This window comes from Epinephelus lanceolatus, chromosome 9, assembly GCF_041903045.1.
Source record: "Epinephelus lanceolatus isolate andai-2023 chromosome 9, ASM4190304v1, whole genome shotgun sequence".
NCBI classification, from domain to species: domain Eukaryota; kingdom Metazoa; phylum Chordata; class Actinopteri; order Perciformes; family Serranidae; genus Epinephelus; species Epinephelus lanceolatus.
In genome coordinates, this window is record NC_135742.1 from 24,462,394 (window position 1) to 24,487,181 (window position 24,788).

The window sequence follows — 24,788 nt, forward strand, 5'->3', positions numbered from 1 at the left end:
CTGAGTCTCTGGTGCAAACGCAGACTGCATGTGACTTCCGTTTGGGGAGGAAGAAGGGTTGACAAAGGCTAAAGAAAAGTGAATGTGCGTGTTAAAGGGACATGTGAGTAAGAAGTGGCATCAAAAGACATCAGTGTTGTTGTTTTTTTAAAATCAAAAACGATGTAGAGAGTGCGATGAACTTGAGTTAAGTTTCATGTGATTAAATCATACAAACATAAACTGGTAGGTGTGTAAATGCACATACACACAAACAGGCAAGAGTCTGAGTTCAATGACTGATGTGACAAGTTACAACACTAAATGAACTAATGCAACCCTCTCCTCGGGCCAGGGTCAGATCACAGAGAGCATGCAGTGGTGTCTTGCCGTTATGGCCAAAACCACATACTGTCCTCTTACCAGTAGTGTTATTTATCAGTCTAGAATGTATTGACATGAGTTGCCGAGTGTTGGAGATATCAGCTGTTGAGATGTCTGCCCTCTCTGGAACATAATAAATTACATGGCACTTGGCTAGTGGTGCTCCAAGTACCAAAAAAATATATTTGAAAAACTAAATAGCAATGTGTCTATCCAAATAACATAACCCAGTCACTCAAGAGCCCGATACATATACGTATGTGCCGTGCTCTGTGACTGTCCGCCATGCTTTGCACTGTCTTTGTTGTTGTTATTGTTGTTGTGCAGTGCATGCCTACATATACGTATGTATGCATGCACTGCACTATACTGCACTGTGATGTATTATCTTTGTGTACCTAAATTGTGAATGGGACTTTTCATCTGCTGCTAAGTATCCGATGTCTTGGTCCACTCTAAGCGGCAGGAGTGGGCCACCACATGTGGATCTATTTAACTATCATGCACTTGCACTTTAACAACTGGCACTTTACAGAATCCACACCGCACTTTATGTCTATGTATGAATGGGTATTTTAATGTGAACTCCTTGTGTACTGTTATTATTATTACTCCTTCTTTTTTTCTTGTCTACCTCCTATGTGTCTGTCTGTCTATTACCTGCCAAGGGACTACGGATGTAAATTAGCAGGTTTGCTAACTCCGACACATTTACACGTGTACTCACATACTGATGTTCATTAATGTGTACTGTCCCTTTCAAATAAATAAATTAAAAAAAAAAAAAAAAAGATAATCACAGGCCGTGTTGTTAGCAGTTGTATGTTGTATGTATGAACTATCTCCTACTGCTACCTAGCACCACTGAGTTAGCTAATGTTACACCTCAGCCAAGGAGGTCGCTGTTAATGTTCACATCTCACGCTGTCTCAAGCACGAGCCTCTTGTACGTGAGATATGCAAGATAATCCACAGACCTTAGTGTGAGCAGTTTCATGTAGGACAGGAAACAGCTCACACTAAGGTCTGTGGATTATCTTGCATAACCAGGTAATGATTTCTGGAGAGTCATTGCTGTTGAGTTTTTCAAATTTATTGGGCGCTTTGAGCGCTACAAGTCAAGTGACATCAAGTTCCATTATATTCAAGAGAAGTGAGACATCTCTATGGCTGATATCTCCAACACTCAGCAACTCACACCAAAACAATCTGGACTTATAAATAGCACTACAGATAAGAGAAAAAATAGGCATTTTTTTATTTTAGGGTGAACCGTTCCTTTAACCCTTTTTTACATGCAGTAAAAGTAAATGCTTGAACAGTGGCTGGTAACATGCCTGCAGAAATCCAAATCCTGCAGTGCTTTCTGCTTGAAAGGAGCCATTTACAAGACCAAAAATCACTACAGAGTTTGTGGCAGCACTTCCTTCTCATTAGGAGCACATTCTTGGCAAACCTAATGGCATTTTAATGAGTTCGGCAATCCAAGAGGGTCTATTTTATTGCTTGTCCAGTAACTTTCAATTTCCCATTACAATTAATAAAGAAAATGGATGACAGCAAGAAACAAAGGGCTCATCATTTTGAGCAACGGCTTTTCACATAATTTCAGTTCAATCTAGATTTAGCTTTTTTTTTTTTTATCATAACATTGTAGCTCAAGTCTCTTAACAAGCTGTATTAGCTCATACTTCAGCATTAGGATTTATAATTTTCTTCTGGCTGTTTTCAATTCAAAACTTAAAGTCAAAATACATGCTGTTTAACCACGACTGAATCTGACTAAATTATTTTACACCTAACAGCCAGACAGACAAGTGTGCATTACAACAAAAATAACCCAACTGGCAAAAGAATAACCGACTCTATCAAAGTCATGAAGAGAGAGGAGCAGGAAGAAAGACAGACCTCGTATGATTGTCCTGTTTCCATTTGAGCAGGTCTGTCTGTCTGTCTGTCTAACTGTAGTCCAGAGGTCTCTGACATTTCTCACCATGCAGGGGAGGGTGGAGGGTTTAAATGGGGGAAGCAGGGGCTATTCCTGTCCCCCACACCCACCCCCATCCCCACCCCCACTCACTATCATCTAGTATCACTGCTTCAGGACCTCGACTCTCCCTGAACTCTTGTCCACTACTAACACACTGTACAACCAATGCTGTTTACCATTGAGGAGAATGGACAGGGGCCAGATACAGTAGAGCATATGCTGGTCATCGGACCCAACACACGGTGGTAGCTGAAAACTAAGCGGTGTTTGTTATTGTGTTGATTTAAGTGTATGTGATAAGTTCAAGTTGAACTGCAAGGTGTTATTTTGAGTGGGTTTTTTATGGCTCTTCCAGAAGTGTCCTTTTCTTTTTTTACATTTTTTTGGCAGGAGGTATTTACTTTGCAATTAATTAAAATTAAAGGATGGAGTTTCATGTATCCTGTACGGAATATAAAGCCGAAATTGTCAATGTATGATTGAGGGTTTTATAAATACAACTGACTTTGCTTGACCTATTTTGACAGCGTAGATGTTGGTGTACTTAACAATAAGCTGACATTTTCTTTAACTGTGGGTACAGGGAACCACCATCACCTCTACCAGCTTACCACCCTGACACACTAAACTAACATCAAAGAACTGGTGGTGACAAAGGCCGACTTTTGCGTCACCTTATATTGCCTGTTTCTCAGCAAAAACATATCACAAAGACTACAGCCAGTGGACAACTAGCATGTATATTCTGTGCCTGCATGAGAGGAAACAACTCTCCATACCCGCAGGTGGCAGTAGTCTGTTTTCATTGTATTTACCATGTGCTAGCGAACAACAAGACAAATGACTGTGAACTGAGCACAGTGGCTAGAAAAATATACCAAGTTTGTTTCAGCATCTCTCCGTCTTTACATCAGCTGCTTGTTTTACATTTCTCACTTACATTTCACCGACAGGCTCCGCTATCTCCAGTGCAGAACTCGAGGGTCTGAATTAATGGTCAACTAGTGCTAACGGCATGGGACACAACACACTGCACAAACTAGGGCAACAGACACTCACCTACAGCCCAATATCGACCAACAGTCAACAGTCAGCTTGGTGTGTCACATGCCTTAGTTTCTGATTGTCATTTTTAAACCTTAACTTGAAAATTTTTACAGGATCTGTCAGAGTCTGAAACTGCTTCTTAAAGCCTGAAACTCACTGACCCGTTTAAAATGTCACAATGTAAAGTGATCTCATCTCTCGTCTCTCGTCACTCACCAACCAGGGTATTATAGATGACTGGTGTTAGTGTCACATTAGTCATGCCCAAGCACGTTCACTGCTACTGCGTCATGTAACGTGGTCTGTCCCAGCTACTTACATTGATCATAGCATTGGAAGTGATGCGGAAGAGGGTGGCACGCTCATTGACTGCTTTGATCTTCTCCCCTCCCTCGACGGGGATTTTCAGACCCTCGAGTTCACTCAGGGAACGCTGCAGGGCCGCCCCATGCTTTGCGATCAGGTCGTTACATGTGCTGAGGTCATCGAGCTTGCTTACAAGTATCTTCAGGGTGCCCTGAATCTCGCTGCGGTCCGACTGGGACGTAGGCTCCTCGTCCCCCGAGTCATCTGAAAGAGAGAGGTCAGAGGTCACATATATACCATCCTGAACAAGAGGGGATTTTTGGGACATGTGAGTACACCAATCACAAACCTTTAACATTAACAAAAACAATGTAGAAAAGTTTTATTTTAAACTGTACAATACTGATAAAATTAATGTTAATTAAGCTGTTAGTCTGATTTTACAGATGGTTTCCTCTGACACCCGCCATTAGACAGCAACATACTAAATAAGACTGACTGAATGACTGCAGAAATCCTTGGTATCTTATCAAATGTAAATATAAACTGTATGTGTTTAGGGTGTTTGAATACAGACAGCTTGTCCATACCCGTGAGCCTTTGCAGTAGCAGCTGCCTTCTCACAATGATGTCACTAAAGAGAGGTTACTTGAGCTCAAACAGAACATACGAGAACAGTGTTGCAGCATCAGCCCTCCTTTACACACATGTATGTGCACACTGCAAGCACAAGCGCATGCACAGAAGACAGAAATACACCAAGGGTAAGACCAGGATCCATAAACAGCCCAGTGAAATCATAAAAAGAAGAAATCCAAAAGGAAAACAGACCTCCTAAATTTTCTGAACTAAAGAGGATGAGAAATATTTGCACACCTGTGAATCAAATCCTTATTCACACAGAAGAATATCTCCCAACTTGAAAGCATCTGTGTTTGTGTGTTTCTGCTTTAATGAATACAGCTAAAAAAACAAGCCCATGTGGCTGGAAAGAATTAAAAGAAGCAGCTTCAATGCCGGCATATTTACTCTGGACACATTCTGGCATGCTGAAAAGCAGTCACATCCTAACAATCCCACCAGAGCCGTGATGTATAAAACTTCGGCTACTGCTAAAACTATGAAAACAGATGACAGACAAGAGGAAGGAGCAGGAAGACATGGAGAAAAATAAGGAAAATGAGGACAGTGTTTATCTTAACAAGGGAAATATATTTATGCAACAGTGAAAGGAAGTCTCTCAACCCTCTAATCCACCCTGCTGACCTTCTAATGTTTAGAAACTACTGTTCTGCTGTCTTCTACACTCCTCCATACAGAGCATGCTTTGTCACATTGAAAAGGGCTGTTATGTAGCTGATAGGAGAGACTGTCACAGTCTTGGTGAGAGGCAGCACTACAGCAACACTTTCTCCTGAGAACATGGCAGCTGGCTGTGACCTCACAGTGAAAGAGACTATCACCCTGTCAAGCCTATTTACACCATGCCAGTATAACATGGATCTCCGCCTGGGGGATGCTGGTAGCCTGGCAGTCTCAGGACTACATCATGTAAGAGCAATATACTGAGTTCACATTTGACACGGACCTTTGGAACGTCAAGCTCAACTGAGAAACAAGCAGCCCAGAGGTATCTCTCCACAAGACTCGTCATTAAAGGAGCTGTGTGCAACATTCAGAACATATCGATGATTCAGAGTCTGGGCTGGGATTGCCTGCACATGGCTCTCAACATGGAGGTGGCTGAGCTGGAAGCTAGCAGCAAACGGTGCTAACAACAATGCTGATGGGCGCTATGCTTTCCTAACAAAACTGTTCTACCAATGGGGGATGAGACAACGTTATCAGTGGTAAATGCAGTATGTGCACAGTGCAGAGTGGCAGCCATTAGTGAGCCCATTTGTCAGACACACAGGGACCGTCTACTGCAACAAAAGACAGAGAAGCTTGGATTACAACACAAAGAGCGAGCGTGACTTCATTCTCTGCTAAGGACGCAATTACTCTCCTATGTCTTGACATAGCAAACAGTGGTTTGCTGCTTTGTTAATGCTCTAAATTTTGCATATAGCACCTTAAAGAAGGGCTGGTGCTTGACATCCAGAAACAACGCTCCAATTACGATGTCCATCCATCCATTATCTGTAACTGCTTTTCCTGGTTTAGTGTCACAGGGGGCTGAAGCCTATTCCAGTTGACATTGGGTGATACACCCTGGACAGGTCACCAGACCTCACAGGGCTGACACATAGAGACAGACAACCAAACATGCTCACATTCACACCTACGGGCAATTTAGAGTCACCAATTAACCTAACCTACCCTCAGACTGTGGAAGGAAGAAAGGACCTCGAGAAAATCCACACTGACACGAGGCAAACATGCAAACTGCACACTGAAGGGTCCCCACCCTCTTGCTGTAAGACAACAGTATCAACAACCAGCCACTTGGCCAAATCTATTTTTGTTGTATAATATTGTGGACAAGTTCATCTAAGAGATAAACATACACATACTGGTTGGATTTTTAAACTGCTATGAAATTCTGGACAGATATTCATGGTCCCCAGATTTATTGATCATTGCTGATCCTCTCTGACTTTTACATTTGTGAACGCCTCATAACACATCTTTAGCATTTCTGTGATTTATTGGTGAACCTATCACTTCCTTTTACTTCACTTTGATGGCTACACGATCAGAGTCACTGGAGTTTGTTTGCAGTACAGCCCGATAATACACTCAGCACATAGTGTCAGCAGCATTGCCTATTTTTAAGATGATGCACTGCAACTGGACGATAATATTAGCCATGTCAAAGATGAACACAAAAGGATGTGTTTAGTAAAAGTGTGTTGTACTCTAGTATCACATACATTGATAGATAATTGAAGTGGAGAGAGAGTAGAAAGACATTAGCTGAAGGTGAGCCAAGAGAGGGGAGAGGCGAAGACAAAAAATCTCTCACCATGTTTGCATTCCTGGGCATCCATTTTCACCCAAAGGTAACCAAAGTTCAGACAGGGAGAAGCAGCACAAACACCCAGCTCCAGCCTCAGAGATAACGTGTGAACATGTTGAAAAGGTTTTCAGAGAGACACATCTGTCTGTGCCATTAGAGGGGACAGACGAAAACAAAACAGTGCAGCCAAAGGTCAACCCAACAGCGCTACAGTGACAACAAACCCTAAAAAGAACACAGATCAGAAATCCATCCACCCATTACCGGCCAGCGGTAGAACAGGAATCAAATTACACTGGATTTCAATAAAGTCCCTGCAGAGACACGCAGGTGAAGACAAGGAAAAAAGCTGTCGATGGAAAGTCAGAAAATCGACTGGAGTGTGTGTTGAGAGACGGGCAGCTGCAGTGCAAAGGAAAGCATGAGACAGAGAAAGATGCGTGTAAGTTCAGAGGGAGTCGGAGAGGATAATGAAATAAGCTTTAAATTGATAAAGTGTGACGATGGCAGAGCAGCTTTAAACAGATACGTTAGTTGGCAAGTTGATGTGGTTTGAATTTTCTCCCACGAGGCAGCAATAACCTTGCTCCAAATCACATTTTAGTGGATAAATGTATGTATACGTCCCTGAGTTCAAAATGAGTCATCAAAAAGTTAACATTTTCGAAGAAGAGGAAAAAAATGTCAATACAAATGATATTTTGACCTATTTGTCATATGATGTACAGTTGGGACATATTAAAATACATGGCTAAGTGAAGACATTTGCAGCACTGCAGTAAAGCCTTGCTCTCATTATTTACCCTCATTCTGCCAATGAGTTTAGCAGCTCCAAGCAATGCCACTTAAAAATAAACTGTCACATGAACCAAGGCATATTTGTTTAGAGGAGACTCAGCTTACAGCACGTCGCCTGCAAATCTAATTCTCTTCCCTAAATCTCGCTGAAACAAGTTGTGAGCCACAGGAACACACATCCCAGCTGTTGGTGCTACTGTTCAGACACCCTTCAACGAGGAGGAGAAACCAGGACACGATGCTTTCTTCGATCTCAAATGAAGCCTCCACAAGTATGTCAGAATCGCCCTTTCTGCAATGTCTTTTTGGTTCACTGAGCCACATCCATATAGAGTCGATAAAATGTCAAGCACTACTGTACGAGTTTGATCACTGGAGATGAAAACCCTTTAAGCTAAACATTTTCTATCAACTGTGGAATAAAAGGTGAAGACTGGGTTTTACAATAAACCTGTGTCAATAAATACCCTGTCTATATTGTCTGTGCATCAGTGTCACTGCCTGGCTTGCCCCCTCACATATCCAACCCTTTCCTTCCCAACAACAGATGTGGATGAATGGCTCTCCGTAGCGGAGTCGACACCATGAGGCAAGGCCAGGAGCCCATTACCACGCAAGTCATGTCTCAAGGGCGGTCTACCTCCCCCCTTCCCCCACAGTCCACCACCTCGGAGAACACCCTGCATCGACACAAATGAAAGCCTGTTCCCAGTTACCACCGTCTCTCCACTGAACCCTCCCACTCAGAGGATGATGATATAATTTAAGCAAATATCTGTGTCTGAGGCAAGCAGGGATACAAGCTTACAGGTCACAGCTCATCAAATCTCAACATTCAAACACATACACACACATACATCTTCCATCCAACCTCGGTATGTGCACAGCTTCTTTAACCTTCACTCCATCCTTATTTTGCATCTCAGTGTTGAGCACAAAAGAGCGAGGGAGAGAGCAGGAGAGAGGAAGCAGGACAATAAGATGTGGGAGAGTGTAATTGGGAAAGCAGCAGTCTCGCTGCCGTCCCACTGCCAGGGCTCATCTCTTTGTTCGTCCCTGAGGACAGGCTGTCAGATCAGTGGAGCCAGGCCTCCGGCTGACAAGACATCACCCTGTGGCAGAAAGACGTGCACGTCGAGCAGCCGAGCACATGGGTGAAACGTCCTGCCCCTCTGGATTAAAGATGGTATTTGAGCATAATAAAAGGCTTAATCAGAGGGGAAACTAGTGTCAGAAAAATTAAGAAGTATTTCAGCAATGAACTTGCTTTTATTTCTAATGGTTATTATTCATTTCACTGTGTCGCTGTGCTGCTGTGGACTGTGGAGCTAATTAACACGCTGACAGCAACACCATTTCTATGATTTATGTCAATATACAGAATTCATATTATCCTTAGAGTTTTATGTCATTACAAAATCTCACGCACACAATAGATAGCTCATTTTAAGACTTAAGACAATGCATAATGAATACAATCAGTTGCCAGTTTAGATACACCTAGCTAGAAATAATGCAGTCTAATATAACAGCCCTGCAATAAATCCTACACTGTCTCCAAGGAATTACATAGTAGTACTTATATTAGAACTGCAATAATTAATTGATTAGTGGTCAACTAGTAAATTAATTGCCAACTAATCTAATAATCGATTAAAGGGTTTAAGTAATTTTTGGGGGGGAAAAAGTAAAAATTCTCTGATTTCGCTGGTTATCCGCTGCGTGCTCCGCCATCCGTCAATACCCACCTGCTGCGTTTGCTGTGCGGAGCGGTGCAGCTCTGCCGGAAGACATCTTGGTGCACTGCCATGATTAATATCTCCTCGTCCATGGTTTTTTTAACTCCTCAACAACAGAAAACTGAATATCTTTGGGTCGTGAACAAAAAAGACATTTGAGGACATCATTGCGAGCTTTGGGAAACACTAAACGGCATTTTTCATCAATTTCTGACCTTTTAAAGACCAAATAACCACAAATAATGGACAAATTAATCATCTGTTAGGTCTAGCCCTAACTTACTGTATATAATGTTATAATACTAATACAAGGCTAAGTTTTTTTTTTCTAGGGAAGTGATGCATTTTAGTACCATACAAAAGTCATACAGCTGATGGGCATATGAAGCACACAACTGTGACACCAGCAGTGTTTCCCACAGAATTTGAATCTATATGTGGCAGTAGCTAACAGGGGTGTTCTTTTCTTTCCTGTGTGTCCTTGTGTATTAGTCTGTGTGCCCTCTCTAAATTCCAAGGTTTTTGCGAGTCCAGGAATGCAGTGTAGGCAGAACTCTTTTTCCCGCAGCAGCAGTTTGTGGAGTTTGTTTTCAGTAGCAGTGAACAGTTAAGTTTTACTTTCACCGCGCTTGATGTTCTGCTGCTCTGTCTGTGCCCAGAGTATGCTCTACACTGCGAGTGTGATGCAATGAATAACTGACCGGGATATATATTCCGATGGCACATCTAATTAATGCTCCAGCTCCAAAAATTAAAAATCAAAATGTGGTGGAAGATGTTTTGATCGTGGTGGGCTGCCACAAGTAAATGTATGTGAGGGAAAACCTGCACAAGAGATTGTAATTCACATCCTGAGTCCCAGGATGTGACTTCATGCCACTTCAGCAGAAACTTTAGTTTAAATGTTATATAACATACACACCTTGTGTCACGACTTTCAAGTCACTGTGGACTTTTCTCTGTCAAACCAAATCCATAATCTTTCTCTTACTTTAATCAAGTGCTGTTAGTACCTAAACATAATCCTAAAATACGAGCAGATACTGCATTGTGGGAATGAATATTGTCAGCAAATAAATGAAATACGTTGACATTTGTATCAACATTGTATGACTTGCCAGATATGTTAATTAACAAAGTTTCCTCAACTTAATTACGGCGACATTATGTTTCCTCCAAAACTTATTTGCTATTGCAATTTATTTCCAGGAGATAGAATTAAATCCTAGCTTCATAAATGTTATAGCTTCTGTCGAAACTGCTTTAGTGGGGTGTTTTCATTTGACTTTATTGTCATCTTTTGAGGCTGTGGTTTGTGGTGCTGTTGAATCATACTATGATGAACTTTTTCTGAATATTTAGTTTACCCTCATATATATAAATAAAGTAAACAAAATATTGGAAATCAGTTTAAAAAAAACCTGAACATTTAACCATCATGAAGTTATAATTTATTGCTGCTGTTGTATTGAACTGCACGAGTTTAAGCTATGTGTGCCAAATAAGCATGTAACTTAAAGTATAACATACTGTTATATACAGTATAATACAGTGCTTTGTTATCCTTTTGACTTTAACCAGATGTACACCTGTTAAAACCCAAGAAAAGGTGAGAGATGATTTGTTACACCACATCACTTTTTTATTGCTCAAGGGTCCAGATTTTTGCTTTTGCATACATACTGCTAAACAATCATGATTATCAGATATTGATTCCAACTATTCAGCCTTAATACACCCAATCTGAAGACCGCAGAGAGAGTCTGTACCTGTGGTTGGAAATTATTTATTTCGGCACTGACAGCACAGAGAGTATGATGAGTGTTTTGCAGCTGACTGTTTTGATGGAGTGTGCAGGAGAAAGAGGATATATAAGAAGTATATCAGAAACAGAAGAGGGGAACAAGGTAGATGGAGAGTGAAGATGTGTCCCAAAGGAGGTGGAGTGTAATCCTGGCCAGTAATTGCTAACTGGCTCCATACCTCCCCCGAGATACATCACAAGGAGACAAACAGAGGAGACAGCAGGTTAAACCCAGTAACACGACGCTCAGCTCTCCACAAGCAAATGAGAAACTGTGCAGTGCAACTCATCACTGTCCCCAAAGCTCTGCAGTACAGCTCTGGCACTGTATCCAATCGAACACTCTCAGAAAGCAGCACACAACAAAAGAAAAGATTAACAGCAAACTGCAGCAACTAAGCAATGAGTTTTAATTCTGTAACATTTAACAATATGCTAGGATAGACAAAAAGAAAAAACATCAGACTGCTGACTACTAAGCTGTAGATTTATATTTTGGTGTGCTGAGTAAATTTTATGAATTCCCAGCTGGTACATCAAACCTGTGAGAGGAAAATGGCTCTTGCTTACTACATAACTTCTACAGTCTGAAGGTTGAGGTCATTAATTATTCTACAGCTTCAGAATACTAACTTTGCTCATCTACACCAGTCCAGTCACTGTGACAGGATTTCCAGGAAATTACTGCAGTAATAAAAAAAGTTTGTTGCTCAACAGAGACAATGAATCACAGCTAGTGAATGTGAAGCCTGTGTTTACTGTCTCCAACAGACTGCAGTGATTCTCTTCATTGTCCGATGTACACTATATTTATGAGAGTTTTGATTACTGGGAGGCAACGAGCTTCATTAAAAGCATGTATGCAAGATCAGTGAGCATACATTAACTGAATGCATGCTCACACACATGAAGTATTAACTTACATGCATGCAAACAGCTGCTCAGGCTGTGAGGAGGGTCTGTTGACAGCTGCCCTGGTTCAGGTAAAACAGGGCTAGGATAAAAATAAATGAAAATGATTTTTTTTTTTTTGTAATTAACATTTTATTGAATTTTAGAAAGACAATACTAGTATTTTATAAGGGGGGCATGTCTTTATGACAGCATGATATCAGCTTCAACTCCACAACATAGTGCACATCTTCAAGTCTTAAATGATTTGCTTGTGTTCACAATTTTAAAGTAGCTGCTCATGAACTAACACATGGACATAATACAGTAAAAATCCTTGAGAGGCAGTATTATTGCTCACCTAAAAGGTATAGGTTGCCTGATGGCAGATTTGAAAAGGGCGATAAAGTCATGGTAGTTTGGAGCAGGAAAAAGCCAACAGCCCACTCCCCTATCGTCTTGCGCAAAAAAAAAATTACAATGTTTTAAAAAAATTTAGGAACTGGATAATTGTCCAACTAAAAATCTCAGTCAAAGATATGAATACCTAAATAAATAAATCTGGATCACTGATTATCAAATTATCAAATTATTTTTTGAGCTATTATCTTTCAACCTGAGAATTTCTGGTACACAATGTCATTATCTTGACTATGTGTGTGGAGTGATCAGAGATGGGCAGTATTTTTGTTTGTTGTGTTCAAAACTCACATTTCAATCTCTTTTGACTATTTTGTAATTTGATATTTGACAGGGCTGAGGATAATTCAAATGTAATTTGTAACGATATACATCTGAGTGGAGAAATTTTGTATCTTCAAAATACTCAAAATTCTTTCTTCATGATTTATGAAACATACAAAAACAAAACTGGGTCAAAACCTATGTCTGGAACTTGGCTTTTAATTCTAAACAGGACATGGCGGCATCCCCTCAGTCACAGGCACACAGAGTTTCACTGGACCTGCTGTTACAGTCCAGCAAAAAAGTTTATGTAAATATATGTTAAAATGAAGAACCAAACTTGCTGTCATGGCAACCACTTATGTCAGTAAATGAACCATGTCTGAAATCTTAAAGATGGCCACTTAAATGACAGAATTTGATTTTCCGCTTTGTGTGACGTGCATAAAATTCATGCACTGACTCACTGATGCACAGGTGGTATAATTAAATATATTTATCTCATTACTAGGGTATTATTAACCATGAGACGACACAAGTTTGTCAACTATTAGAGATTTTACTATACTGTTTATCCTGTGGAAGCGCTCCCATACCTCTGGCTGTTTTGTATCAGGTCATCATGGACAATGTTATGTTGAGAAATGTAATACCTTGACTGGTGAGATATTTAATTCACTGGCTAATACATCCAATACAGATATTCTCATATGCATATTTTATCCATGAAGCATTCTCAATTAATTTCTGGTGGATTCTATCTCAAATTAACTTTATTATAATATTAGATTATGTTGCAATGACAATTCTGACTCAACAAAACTCAGCAAGCTAGTTTCAGCAGGTTGACAAGTATTTTGATCTCACTGTTGAGTTACTGTCACCGTCTCTCATTGAAAACTCTGATAATTTGGAAAGGTTTAGAAAAATCGTGATCCATGGGTCAGTAACCCTGAAGCACAGCAAGATAGTGATCCATCATGTTAATTGTCCCAGAGCCAGCGCTGCAAGATAATGAGCCATGAAGGTAGCCATCAAACCAGAAAGAGCCTTCACAGAGCAGTTGTAGAGGTGTCTCTAAAGTACTCTTAAGTTATGTGCATTAATATTTGAAAAATTAAAAATGATGAGCACAGGAGCTCCAGAGGCTGACCCTGCGCTCTGACCCCTCTTAAAAATGCATACAAGGTGTGTGGGGACTTTGTGTATTTGTAACTAGGGAGAGCTAAAAGTAAAATGTCAACTGTCTGTGCACACTGGCAAAGTTTTCACGTTCAGTCTCAGAGCAGAAACACAGACATACCTCACTGAGAAGTGATTATCAAAGTGATGTGGAATCTCACATGGCGGTGCAGCTCTAAAGGAGGTTTTACAGGTCTGCAAAACACTCAGAATAATAATAAGAACACATGGAGAGATTTCCACTGGGTGAGAGAACCCTTCATTGCCTAGCTGTAGATGCTACCAACTATCAATGACTCAACCTTCAGCTTCATAAAAAACGCTTTCTATGCACAGGGACTAATGCTTCTTTTAAAATATAGATTCAAAGAATGCAGTGATATGTCAACAAAATATGGAACAAGCGCATACGTAGACACAAAAGTAGGTAGCCTAGACTTTCTCTGTGGATTTATTAGTAACTTTTACAAGGATATAGTAGATATATGCCCGTAGGACTTTCACAGCTGCATGGTCATGTTTCAGAGGCTTGTCAGATTGCAATCAGATTTGCTCTGTCTCTCTGCTAGTTTTCTCACACTGCTCTCGCCTTTTCTATTTTTCACAAATCCCAGTTCCTGCCAAAAACTGGAGCACTGCCTTCATGACAGTGACAATGACATGGCTGTCAACCAGAGATGATTGTTTGGCATGTGTGTGCCTCCCAGAGTGCTCTATCATGCAGAGCTGCGACATTGTAAAGTATCTTATTATTCAGGCTGCTTTATTTGGTACTTTTTTCAGCAGCAGCCCAGTTGGAACAGTGAGCTCTCCAATTTCCTGAGCTGAAGAGGTTTCTGGCCCTGAGACAACACTTAACTATTCTTACAGAAGTAATTTACATTTAACTATGCTCTACTAAGAACTAGTCATTACTTTGGGTTAACGGGGGTTGATTTAGTTGTTTGGTGAGGACAGTGGGCTCTGAGTTACACTCATATAGCTAATCTCTGTTTACTTACTGTATCTTTATTAGTTAATCTTGTTAGTTGTGCTAACAGCCCTATGACTATATTTAATATGATAAGAAAAAATGTCACAACATTTGCTCTGATTGATCTAAAGTCTTGAAATCTGGCACGGACATACTCTGAGCAAGTATCAAACAGCACAACAAATTTTTAGATCACATAAAAAATAACACTTTTATCAAAAGTCAAGATTTTTTTTGGAAAATGAGGAAAACGCTAACACTGTGTCTATTAAATGCCTTCCATATGAAACATTTTTATACTGCACATGTGTGCATCTTTGATATTCAGCTTGTTATAAGTTCATACAAATCGAATACTTGACTGTAAACCATGTAGTTACATGTACAGCCATGGGACTACTGTTTTTCCAAAAATCAATAAAATATATTTTAAAACAAAAGCAGCATGTGCTCAAAAACTAAATACAGACATGAAAAACTCAAGCCAAGCGCCCACTTCGACCAATGGATATTCAAAATTTCACTTGTGGGCACAAATGGGTTAATGGGTTGTTTATGGTCATGGATACAACTAATAAGTTGCCTAATATCAGACCAAATTGTCACACTTGAACTTAGTGGAGTGAGCTGATTCAAAGGTCTGGACCCAGGCAAAGTGGATCTAGAAAAAGGCTACTTTAACAGTAATAGTCTAATGGTTTTTAAATGTACATTGTTTTAAAACCAGGGTCTCCCAACTTTTTTAATGTAGCAGCCAATCTGACAAAAAGAGAGTTGACAAGAGCTGCTTGTCCTATATTACTAGTTCATATCATCACAAAACACTCATCTCCAATTCAAATGACCTGATTGAGCTATTTGTTTGATGTCCCAAAGTCACATCTTGTATTAAAATATCTTAAAACCACATATGTAGCATGTCAGATGTATTTTCTGTATCCAAGTCCAACATGTCAAACTCATGTAATGCATCTCTTTGAAGGCAGCTCCAGTATAAACCCAAGTGTTTATACACAAGATCAAAGTACCTCCACATTTTGATATTAACGCTGACACATACAGGACGTTCTTATGAAGGCTTTTGATCGATCACACTGTGTTGTTGTGACACTAAAAACAGCTACTAACTACTACATTATAGTTCATCTGAGGATTTTAACTCATTGGATTGATGCTCAAAGTTTTGATGCATTGTTCTCAGCTCATTTTCTTTGTGTAACTTCATTGCATCCCAGCATTCAGCATGAAAAGTCTTAAAACAACATGGCCTGTACCACCTATGGCAAACTCATTTCAGTGAACAAACAGGCAAAGTGAGGAGACAGAAGGCCCAGGGCTTAAGAGCACAGCTGTTCAACTCAACATTGTCCAACTCTGCCATGGGCAAGAAAAGCGATAGATGAAGTGAGAGAGGCGGAAATAAGACGGGCAGAGACAGTCAGCAGAAAACAAGAGAGCAAACTCATTTCTTCGTAGTTCCTCCAGAAGTATATATTCATATAGACACACCATGAAGTACACTGTATAGGATGCTCTTAACCTGCCATGAACCGACACAGCATATTGATTAGATCTGTGCAAAATCCTTCATTATTTGGACAACATATTATGCAGACTATTGCTTGTGAGAGGACTGTGTAAAAATCCTGTTAATCTGTAGTCCTTAGTTACTGCTCCCACCACTTAACTTGTCCTGCATTTGCACTTTAGGACCCTGGGAAACACAGCACATCGCATTTTACACTTTTTGATGGTGCACTGAACTCTGCACACATAAGCTGCGAACACAGATTCACGTTGCCAACACATCACATAGGCCTGGCAGGCTTCGACTCATCCATATGCAAATGGGAAGGTGGAGCAGGCGCAAAGGAGAGAGGGGAAATGAGTCTGAGCGAGAGCAGCACAGGAGAACAAGGGGAAAGAGGGAAGGAGACTGCATGCGGTGAGGAGTGCAGGAGAGAGGACACACTGCTCTTTTTACAGCACGAGGCGCTGCGTTGTTAGAGGGAGGCTGCAGTAATGTGAGCATCCATGGCGACAGATGACAGATGCCGGAGAGAGAGGAAGATGGATGGAGGGATGACAGCTACCTCTCAGACACACGATGAGGAGGAGATAACAGGATGAGGAGGGTTCTGTGGTTGGACGGATGAGGAGGAGTGTGACAGCTCCGTGCTAATGTCTTCTAGCTTTAGCCATAGCTGTACTGACCCTGGTTGACTTTACTCAGGCAGCCCGAGTTGCAGAGGGAGCGGACCGTCCCCGACTCCCAGCAGCTCCGGCCCTTCATCCCACTCTCTGCAGGCCTGATCCCACGCCACGCTCCTTGAGACGCAACGCTGCCCTGGGCCACTACATAATCCCAGCGAGGGGGGGGCAGAGACAGCGACTTTCCCTGTTCAGCATTGCAGCGTGTACACATATACATGCATACTCACACACGTACATACAGTACACACAGACAGGGGAGCGATGCAGGCGCTCCCTTGTGTAACTCCTATGTCCTCTCGTGCATTGCTTCCCTGTCTTCCGGAAACACACACGCACTCGGGATACACACATTCACAAAGCTCGGCACATTTACAATTCTCCTCCACATGGTTCTCTCAGTGCAGTGCAGATTTCGAGAGGAAGGGAGGGAGGGAGGGAGGGAGGGAGGGAGAGAGTGAGTGAAGCAGAGAGGAGATAGGACTCGGCAGCCAGCAGTCATCAACACAACTAAGACCAGAATGCATTGCTCCCCCTCTGCTGCTTTCATAGCCTGACAGAAAAAGTCAACTATTTCAGGAAAGCAAAATGGCAGAGATGGTATTAAGTAAAGGCTGTGTCGCTCCAAAACTGACCACGAGGAGCTTATGTATGATGAGACGTGGGGGATGAAAAGATTTCAGATTACATTTCAACATATTAACTCAGAGCGGTGCCATCAGACCAGGGACGAAAGGTCAAATGAAACATCCTTCAATAAAATTTTCCCTCAAACTGATTGATGGGTCCCATCCTCTATTATACTCCATCAGAATCTCTGTACAGTGCAGATCCCGAGCTGCTGATGGACTGCTTCAAATCTGACCTCATACAGACAGGTCAATGTCACTGTACTAAAACTGTAAAATTCATACTGTATTTAGCCCTAGGCTTCAATTACAGGCCTCATCCTCTCCGTTTTCAAAGCAGGTGAAGGTTATCGCTCCAGTATTACTGACAGTATACATATCACACTGTACTATAACTCAAGGTGACCTCAGCCACCTGAGCTAATTCTCCTCTCCTTAACTGTGGGCTGCTGTGAACACATATATTACATTACATTAATTAATGCCTTAATTGCCTTAAATGCATTAATTAAAGCTGGCCTATAATTAATCAATATATCATCTATTTACTTTCAGCTATGTCACATGATGATGTACAGTATGACCCAGTGTTGTAGTTCAGCCCACCTAAACAGAAGCCAGGTCAAAACAAGAACATAATGTATCCTGACCGAGACAAGACCAAGACTTTTAGGGGTTGAAATCATAAGCGTCATAAGTCCCACGCTCCATGACACACTTAAGATGACAGATAAGAAAAAAAAGAAAAGAGATAAAATGTAGGCACTCCTCAAATCGATCTGAAAGATCCACATTCCCATAAAAACACCCACAGAAAACCATTGCCATACTGTAAATATATGTGTATGTTGTCCTGACAAAATAATCAAAAGGCATTGCAGATATATCCATATCTGAAAATATCTTTAATGTCATCGTGATAACATTTTCAAGCATATCAACAAAATCTAATGTTGGACGATAAACCAAATGTATAAGATTACTAGTACTCGGGGCGTCGGTGGCTTGGTGGTAGAGCAGGCGCCCCATGTACAAGGCTGTTGCCGCAGCGGCCCAGGTTCGAATCCAGCCTGTGGCCCTTTGCTGCATGTCACTCCCTCTCTCTCTCCCCATTTCACACTTGTCTGTCCTATCAATTAAAAGCTTAAAAATGCCCAAAAAATATCTTTAAAAAAAAAAAAAAAAAAGATTACTAGTACTGTGAACCTCTTGCTAATCTCAAAAGACAAATTTCAGGTTTCCATAAATAAATAATCCCATAAACTAAAAGTGAGAATAGCAACAACCAATGTCATCTAAATGTACGTCCAACCAAACAATTAGCTCAAACCATCCAAAAACTTTAAGTGGTAACCCTGTTATTAGTCCATAATGAAAAAGTAAACCAGTACAAGAAAATACACCTACAGTAACATTTATCATTATTGACATTAATTTGACAGTTTATATTCTGTCTTACTTTAGATCATCACAGATAATATTGGTCAGCCCTACACGAACCTCCTTACAGTAGTAAAAGTGTGTTAGAATATGTTATGAGCCAAGTTTCTGATCATGGCTGTTATCAAAGTGCCTATCTTTAGTTTTAATTGCATCTAGTAATAACATATTTAGCTCCAGGGGCCATCTTTTTTTATTCTAACTATATAGAATTTTTAAATTACATTAAGGCCATAGCTTAACATACTCTTCAGGGTGTTATTAGCAAAAATCACTGTATTTTAATTTGCCAGGACACTTTATACCTGAGATAAATGTGTGATAAGGCAGAAGGCAGCCACTTCCTAATCATAAATCTATCTTTACACAGCTCACATGTTTCAGTAATGCTACGGATATCTCTGGACTGTGGCTTTAAGAAAAGCATGAGCTATAACCGTTTCATGATGCAACATCAACTCCTTTCCTGTGCAATAGCATGAACAAAATGCACAAAATCAGCTGTGCAAATTAGGCCAACAATATACTGAGTCCCTCCCTTGATTAACAAACTGCTCCAGTATCACACGAAGCTTGTCTGCTGTATGATCTGTCTTGCAGTAAAATATCTGATAACAGCAGAAACAGGTAACGGGGGGAGGGCTGCTGTGGACTGTAAGTGAGGTGAGCGAAGTGCTGACAAGAAAAAATTGTTGGACTGTAAATAAATAACACCCCCTAAATGTCCCGGGGCATGTTCATGGGGGTGCTGAGGCATGAAACATCAATTAATTTCATACTTGACCTTCATCATTTATTTTCTTCAATACTGTGAAGTTTAATCATGCAAGGAGAGCCAAACCTGACGGGTGAAAACAGCAGGCTTTGTGCGCTGCATCTGGGGAATATCTGAGGTGTATTTTTAGTTTAAACAGTGTTCTTGCTTTTGTCTCTCCCAGTCATTACTATTAATGTGAAGCACACTGAGCTGCATTTTCCATATGAGAAGTACTATATAAATAAAGTTTATTAACATCGATATTATCAGTGGGTTACACCGATTTAAATTAAGTCACTTCTAAAGGTATTTGAATCCAAAGTCATGCTGAATTGTAAGTAATAAAACTGAAATACACTTATTTAAAATACAGAACAATAGATAGTAAAATAAACAATAAACATCTAAATATACATCTTTGATATTTTCACCATTTCCTTTTAGAAGTTGTAACATTAGAACAAATACCGCACCCTAATTTCTAAATATAGGTGACACCAATCTATATTATATCATCTCCATGACAGGGATCAAGTTTTAAAAATGCTCTGAACTCTGCAGTGAAACCCAAGTTGCTCCAAATATCACATGATATGCCTCTGAAATCCCCACATTCCCCTGTTTATTTACTCAAGGAGAGACAGTTGAAGACCAAATCATCTGAAAGACAAACTTAAAGAAAGAGGGCATTTAAAGAGCACGAGTTACAGTCTCATGAAGACATTTACCGCATTAATTAAGATCCAGGAACCCAAACACTCCGCACTGCCTGAATGCACAAGCACTGAGCTCATTAAAACCAGTTCAAACAGCTCAAGAAAACTGCTTCATTGTGGGAAGGAACTCGTGTTAACAGGGAAATGCCATTTCAGAAGTGACACTTACTGACCTTTTTAAAACATTATGTTGTGTCAATTTCAGCAGCAGCAGCCACATACAGTAAATGCTCCCTGATTTCTGTCAAAGGACCACATAATGCTCGACACTGTGCTGTCTCACTGTCACTGAGGCAACACAAGACCACTTGCACGTAAGAACCAGAGAGACTAAAATCGACTTCAGTGAAATACAAGCTGAATCTGAGGGCTCCTAATGGACTGACGCTCCTGCTGTGGCGATAACAACCCGCTTATCCAAAGGAGGTGGAAGATCTTTAATTAACCACAAATGTAAGAGTTAAGAGTAATTGCTTCCTGCATCTGCCTGCACCGGCTCAAAGAAGAGAAACCATGCATTAACTTGACGATTTAGTTATCACAAACAGACACATCACTTCATGTCAGTGCTCCACGCAGCAGAGTGATATTACAGCTGACTCTCAATATGCTGGGGCAATGAATCATCCAGCCCTGAGTGCACTTAGTCATCACTGACAAACAAACTTGAGTCCAGGTAGCATCTTTGCGCAGCAGCTGTTAGTGTTGGCACCGAAAGAACCTCTGTGAGTTTTGCTTTTAAAATTTAGATGTTTCAGGGGCCTACATAAATATCCCTGCATGTGTCTCGAAGCAGGGAGAAGTAATAGTAATTAAACTTTTTTATTATTCATATTCAAATACAGATGCTCCAAAATGTGGTCAGATGATCTACTCACTAGATGATGAACCTTATGTAAGAGGTTTTATCATAATTTTAAAAATATGCCTTCTACACACAGACAGACACTTTTATGTCCTGAACAAATATGCTTCTTAAGTATTAACAGCCTTACTTTTCAAAAGTATGCAAATCCTGCCTTGAAGACGTGATAAACCATCCTTATAAGCAATAACTTTGACCAGTATTTCCACGGCTGCTGACCAGAGCTGCAGAAATGAGCAATATTTTTGAACGTCTGCTCATGAAAGAACAGTTTCAGCTCAGTGATATTTGTGTGATGTCTTGCATATACAGTTTAATAGGCTTGAGGTCAGGACTCTGACTTTCCAAAGACTGTAGGGAAGAAATATCCAGCAATTAAAACCTACTGTGGAAGACATATTTCTGAGAGTCATTATCACATTGTGAGACCTGACCCCACTTTAAGATTCAGATCTTAAACAGATACCTTTATATTTTAGTGTACGAGGTTAGATTGATGTCACATATCAAAACATGACAAAAACTACGATTTAAAAGGATGAAGATTGAAACTAATGAGATATACTCTATGCTAAGATGTGGATGTTATAAACTACAGCATGTCTGCAGTGTAATGTTTTCAATGTTACATATCTTTCCATATCTAAACGGGATAAACAGAATAATCCCTTTTTACATTTTGCACCAGCTCTTCTCTCCAAAGCAAGGGTGTAAAGTCTAGAGGCTTCGTAACTACTAGTTAGTCTGTAAATAAATCAGGTACGAAAATTGGCTGCATCACAAATACCTGGGGAATAACCTTACTAGTTTGAACGTGAAGCAAAAACCAAGGCAAGTGGCCAATCAATGATTAAAGATATAGAGTTCCACCATCATGGTTACCGTTTGCATCAGCTTCCTGGCTGACATGAGCCACTTGGCATTGTAGCACATCATATTAAGTAATGTTGTAACTTCTCTCTGAAGTGCAACCACTATTTTAGTTATTTATAAGTCACAATTTACTAATAATTTACATTATAACTTGGCTAAGTTTGAACCTACGCATAGCTGGTGTGACTGATTGCTGCTCCAGATCACTTCCCTTCACCCACTGGAGTGACCTCTTATTCATCACTCCTACAATCTACATCATCAAGTCAAACATGTCACCAGCTCCAGTGGCATTTTTAATAAATTACCCCATCGTGGACAATGTTACACTAGCAGATAGAGACAAAATCAACAGCCATGGAGACAAAACAGGTTTTCTTTACCATCCCATGACCAATGACGCAACAAACCCCGACTCTGCTCAACAGGAAAGACACACACACATTAAAGGAAACTATTAACGCTAACATATCCTTTTATCATGATTACTGTACCGAACCAAGAGCCTGGCTACAAGAGATTCTTCATTAAAAATATATAATTTTTGTTTTCATCACTCACTGCCTGTACAACAAAGAGCCAGACGGAAAGTTTGACCTAATATTTCTCACAGAGAATGGAGCTTCCAGCAGTGGTTGCCTTTTGATAACAACTAAACAGTATCCAGCCCACTGTGGCAGATTGTGGTGCTGCAGGAAAAACATTCTTGGCACTCTCAGTTGTCATTAAGAGCGACACCTGACCAGCGAAAAAAGAAGGTGTCACAACACAGAAATCCAATAATAGGGTGAAAAAGAAGGGAAATGGAAAACCTGAACACTGAACCTCGATTGTCCTAGCTGACCGCCTTGCACAACATTTAACTTATTTATATTTTAATGACCTGCCTATATCCCCGTTCTCAATATCTCAACTTCTCCTCGCTGCTGATGAAGCAGAAAAGCCACAGAGCAAGCGACAGAGAGAAAATGTGGCTTTCGCTCGGGACACAATGTGAGCTTTATAATGAATTCAACTTCCCTGCAGCATACAGCAGGTCACTGGACACACTGGAGCCATACAGAGGAGACAAAAATCCCAGTACGACAAAGGACGGCAAAACAATCCCAGTAATGCAGTGTGGATCCTGTAACAATGCAGTGCTTCAATAGAGCTGTCCGCTGACTGTATAGAGTCATGATTAACATAATTTATAGATCCATTAAATACAGTAAACAATGTTCTGATGCCAAAACAGCCACGTAGGAGACAAAAGGAGAGACTAATACAAGCACAATATTCAAACCTAATTATCTAGCTTAGACTCCCACACACATAAATCACAGAGTATATATATAACCAAGCAGAGAGAAAAATAGATCTATCACATTACTATATTCTCAAAAGTGGCTTTTCTCTAAAAGATAATTAGTTATTTACAACTATGTTCTCCCATAGTCCGATCAACTCAAATGAATAAACAACTATCACACACCATTTCAGTTAATTAGTGTTCTGATGATTTTTTTGTCATACTGCTAAAAAGCACAGGTAGTGTGAGTGAACCATTACAACTTAATGTAAACAGCTGACCAAAGCCTTGCTCTGCTGATCTCACAATAGATAAGAACAACCCGTATCATCATAATAAGTGTCCACATCAAGGATGGTGCTTACTCACAGAAACTGGACTAATTTTTTGAATTTCTGTTGCCTAAAACTAGTGTAAAATTCTAAAACAATTACAAAAGATGAAAAAATAAATCCAAATCATGTGCCCAAAACAAGCGACAACTTCTGGGGTTGAAAAAATGAAGCCAAAGAGGACCTGCCAAAAACTGCAGGCCCTCTACTGGCCACTTAAGTCTTACTCCAAAACGGAGTCAAGCCTCATAGAGCTCCATGTTAAAATGGAGCAGCAGAAATAAACATGTTCACAGCCTGGTACAAAAAACAGTTTTGGTCTTTGTAGCTAATTTCGTCCTTCATGAAAACATGTACAGGGGGAGTGAATTTCTATATAACAACCATTTACATTTTTTAAGGCTTTAAGTTATGCATAATTCATGATGTCATCGTTATTTGGTCAGATCCACCCCTGGCTTCTCCCCAGCTCCACCCTCTCCTAGAATGGTCACCTCAGGTCACCTCTGGAATCCAGATATCCAAGATGGCGACAGCCAAAATGCCAAACTCTAGGCTTCAAAACTTGATACCACAAACCAATGAGTGACATCAAGGTGGCTATGTCTATTATTTTTATACAGATGTGGCCCAAAAAAGTTAACTGTAAAATGCTTGCCATTCTCTCAGAGAATGCGGGCTGTGGTCACAACATCCATCACAACTTCTCAAACCATTTCTGCAGCATAACAGCAGGATGAGGGTGCTCTAACATGCAAAACCGAATCCCTGTGTCTGTTTGTGATTTAACCTCAGTAGAAGACTGAGTGCAGTGTAAAAGTAAACTGTCTTCAATCTCTTAAGATGATAAGATAAGATGGAAGTGCCATCTCTATTCCGTCCAGACAGCACTCACCTATCTGTGGGATGTTTTACAGTCCATTTAACATACATAG

The 24,788-nt window shown here is 40.4% G+C and overlaps 1 protein-coding gene across 4 annotated transcripts in view; it reads right to left on the reverse strand.

The window, feature by feature from the left end:
* osbp2b (oxysterol binding protein 2b) overlaps window positions 1–24,788 on the reverse strand; it is a 57,290-nt gene that overhangs the window by 18,836 nt on the left and 13,666 nt on the right. For 2 of the 4 annotated variants that reach the window (XM_033619394.2, XM_078170729.1), the window contains one exon: window positions 3,720–3,970. In XM_033619394.2, coding sequence (XP_033475285.1) covers window positions 3,720–3,970 — 251 coding nt within the window. Of the gene's footprint in view, window positions 1–3,719; window positions 3,971–6,674; window positions 6,777–16,953; window positions 17,111–24,788 lie in introns of those variants that run through there. The other 2 variants (XM_078170727.1, XM_078170728.1) reach the window with 2 other exon arrangements.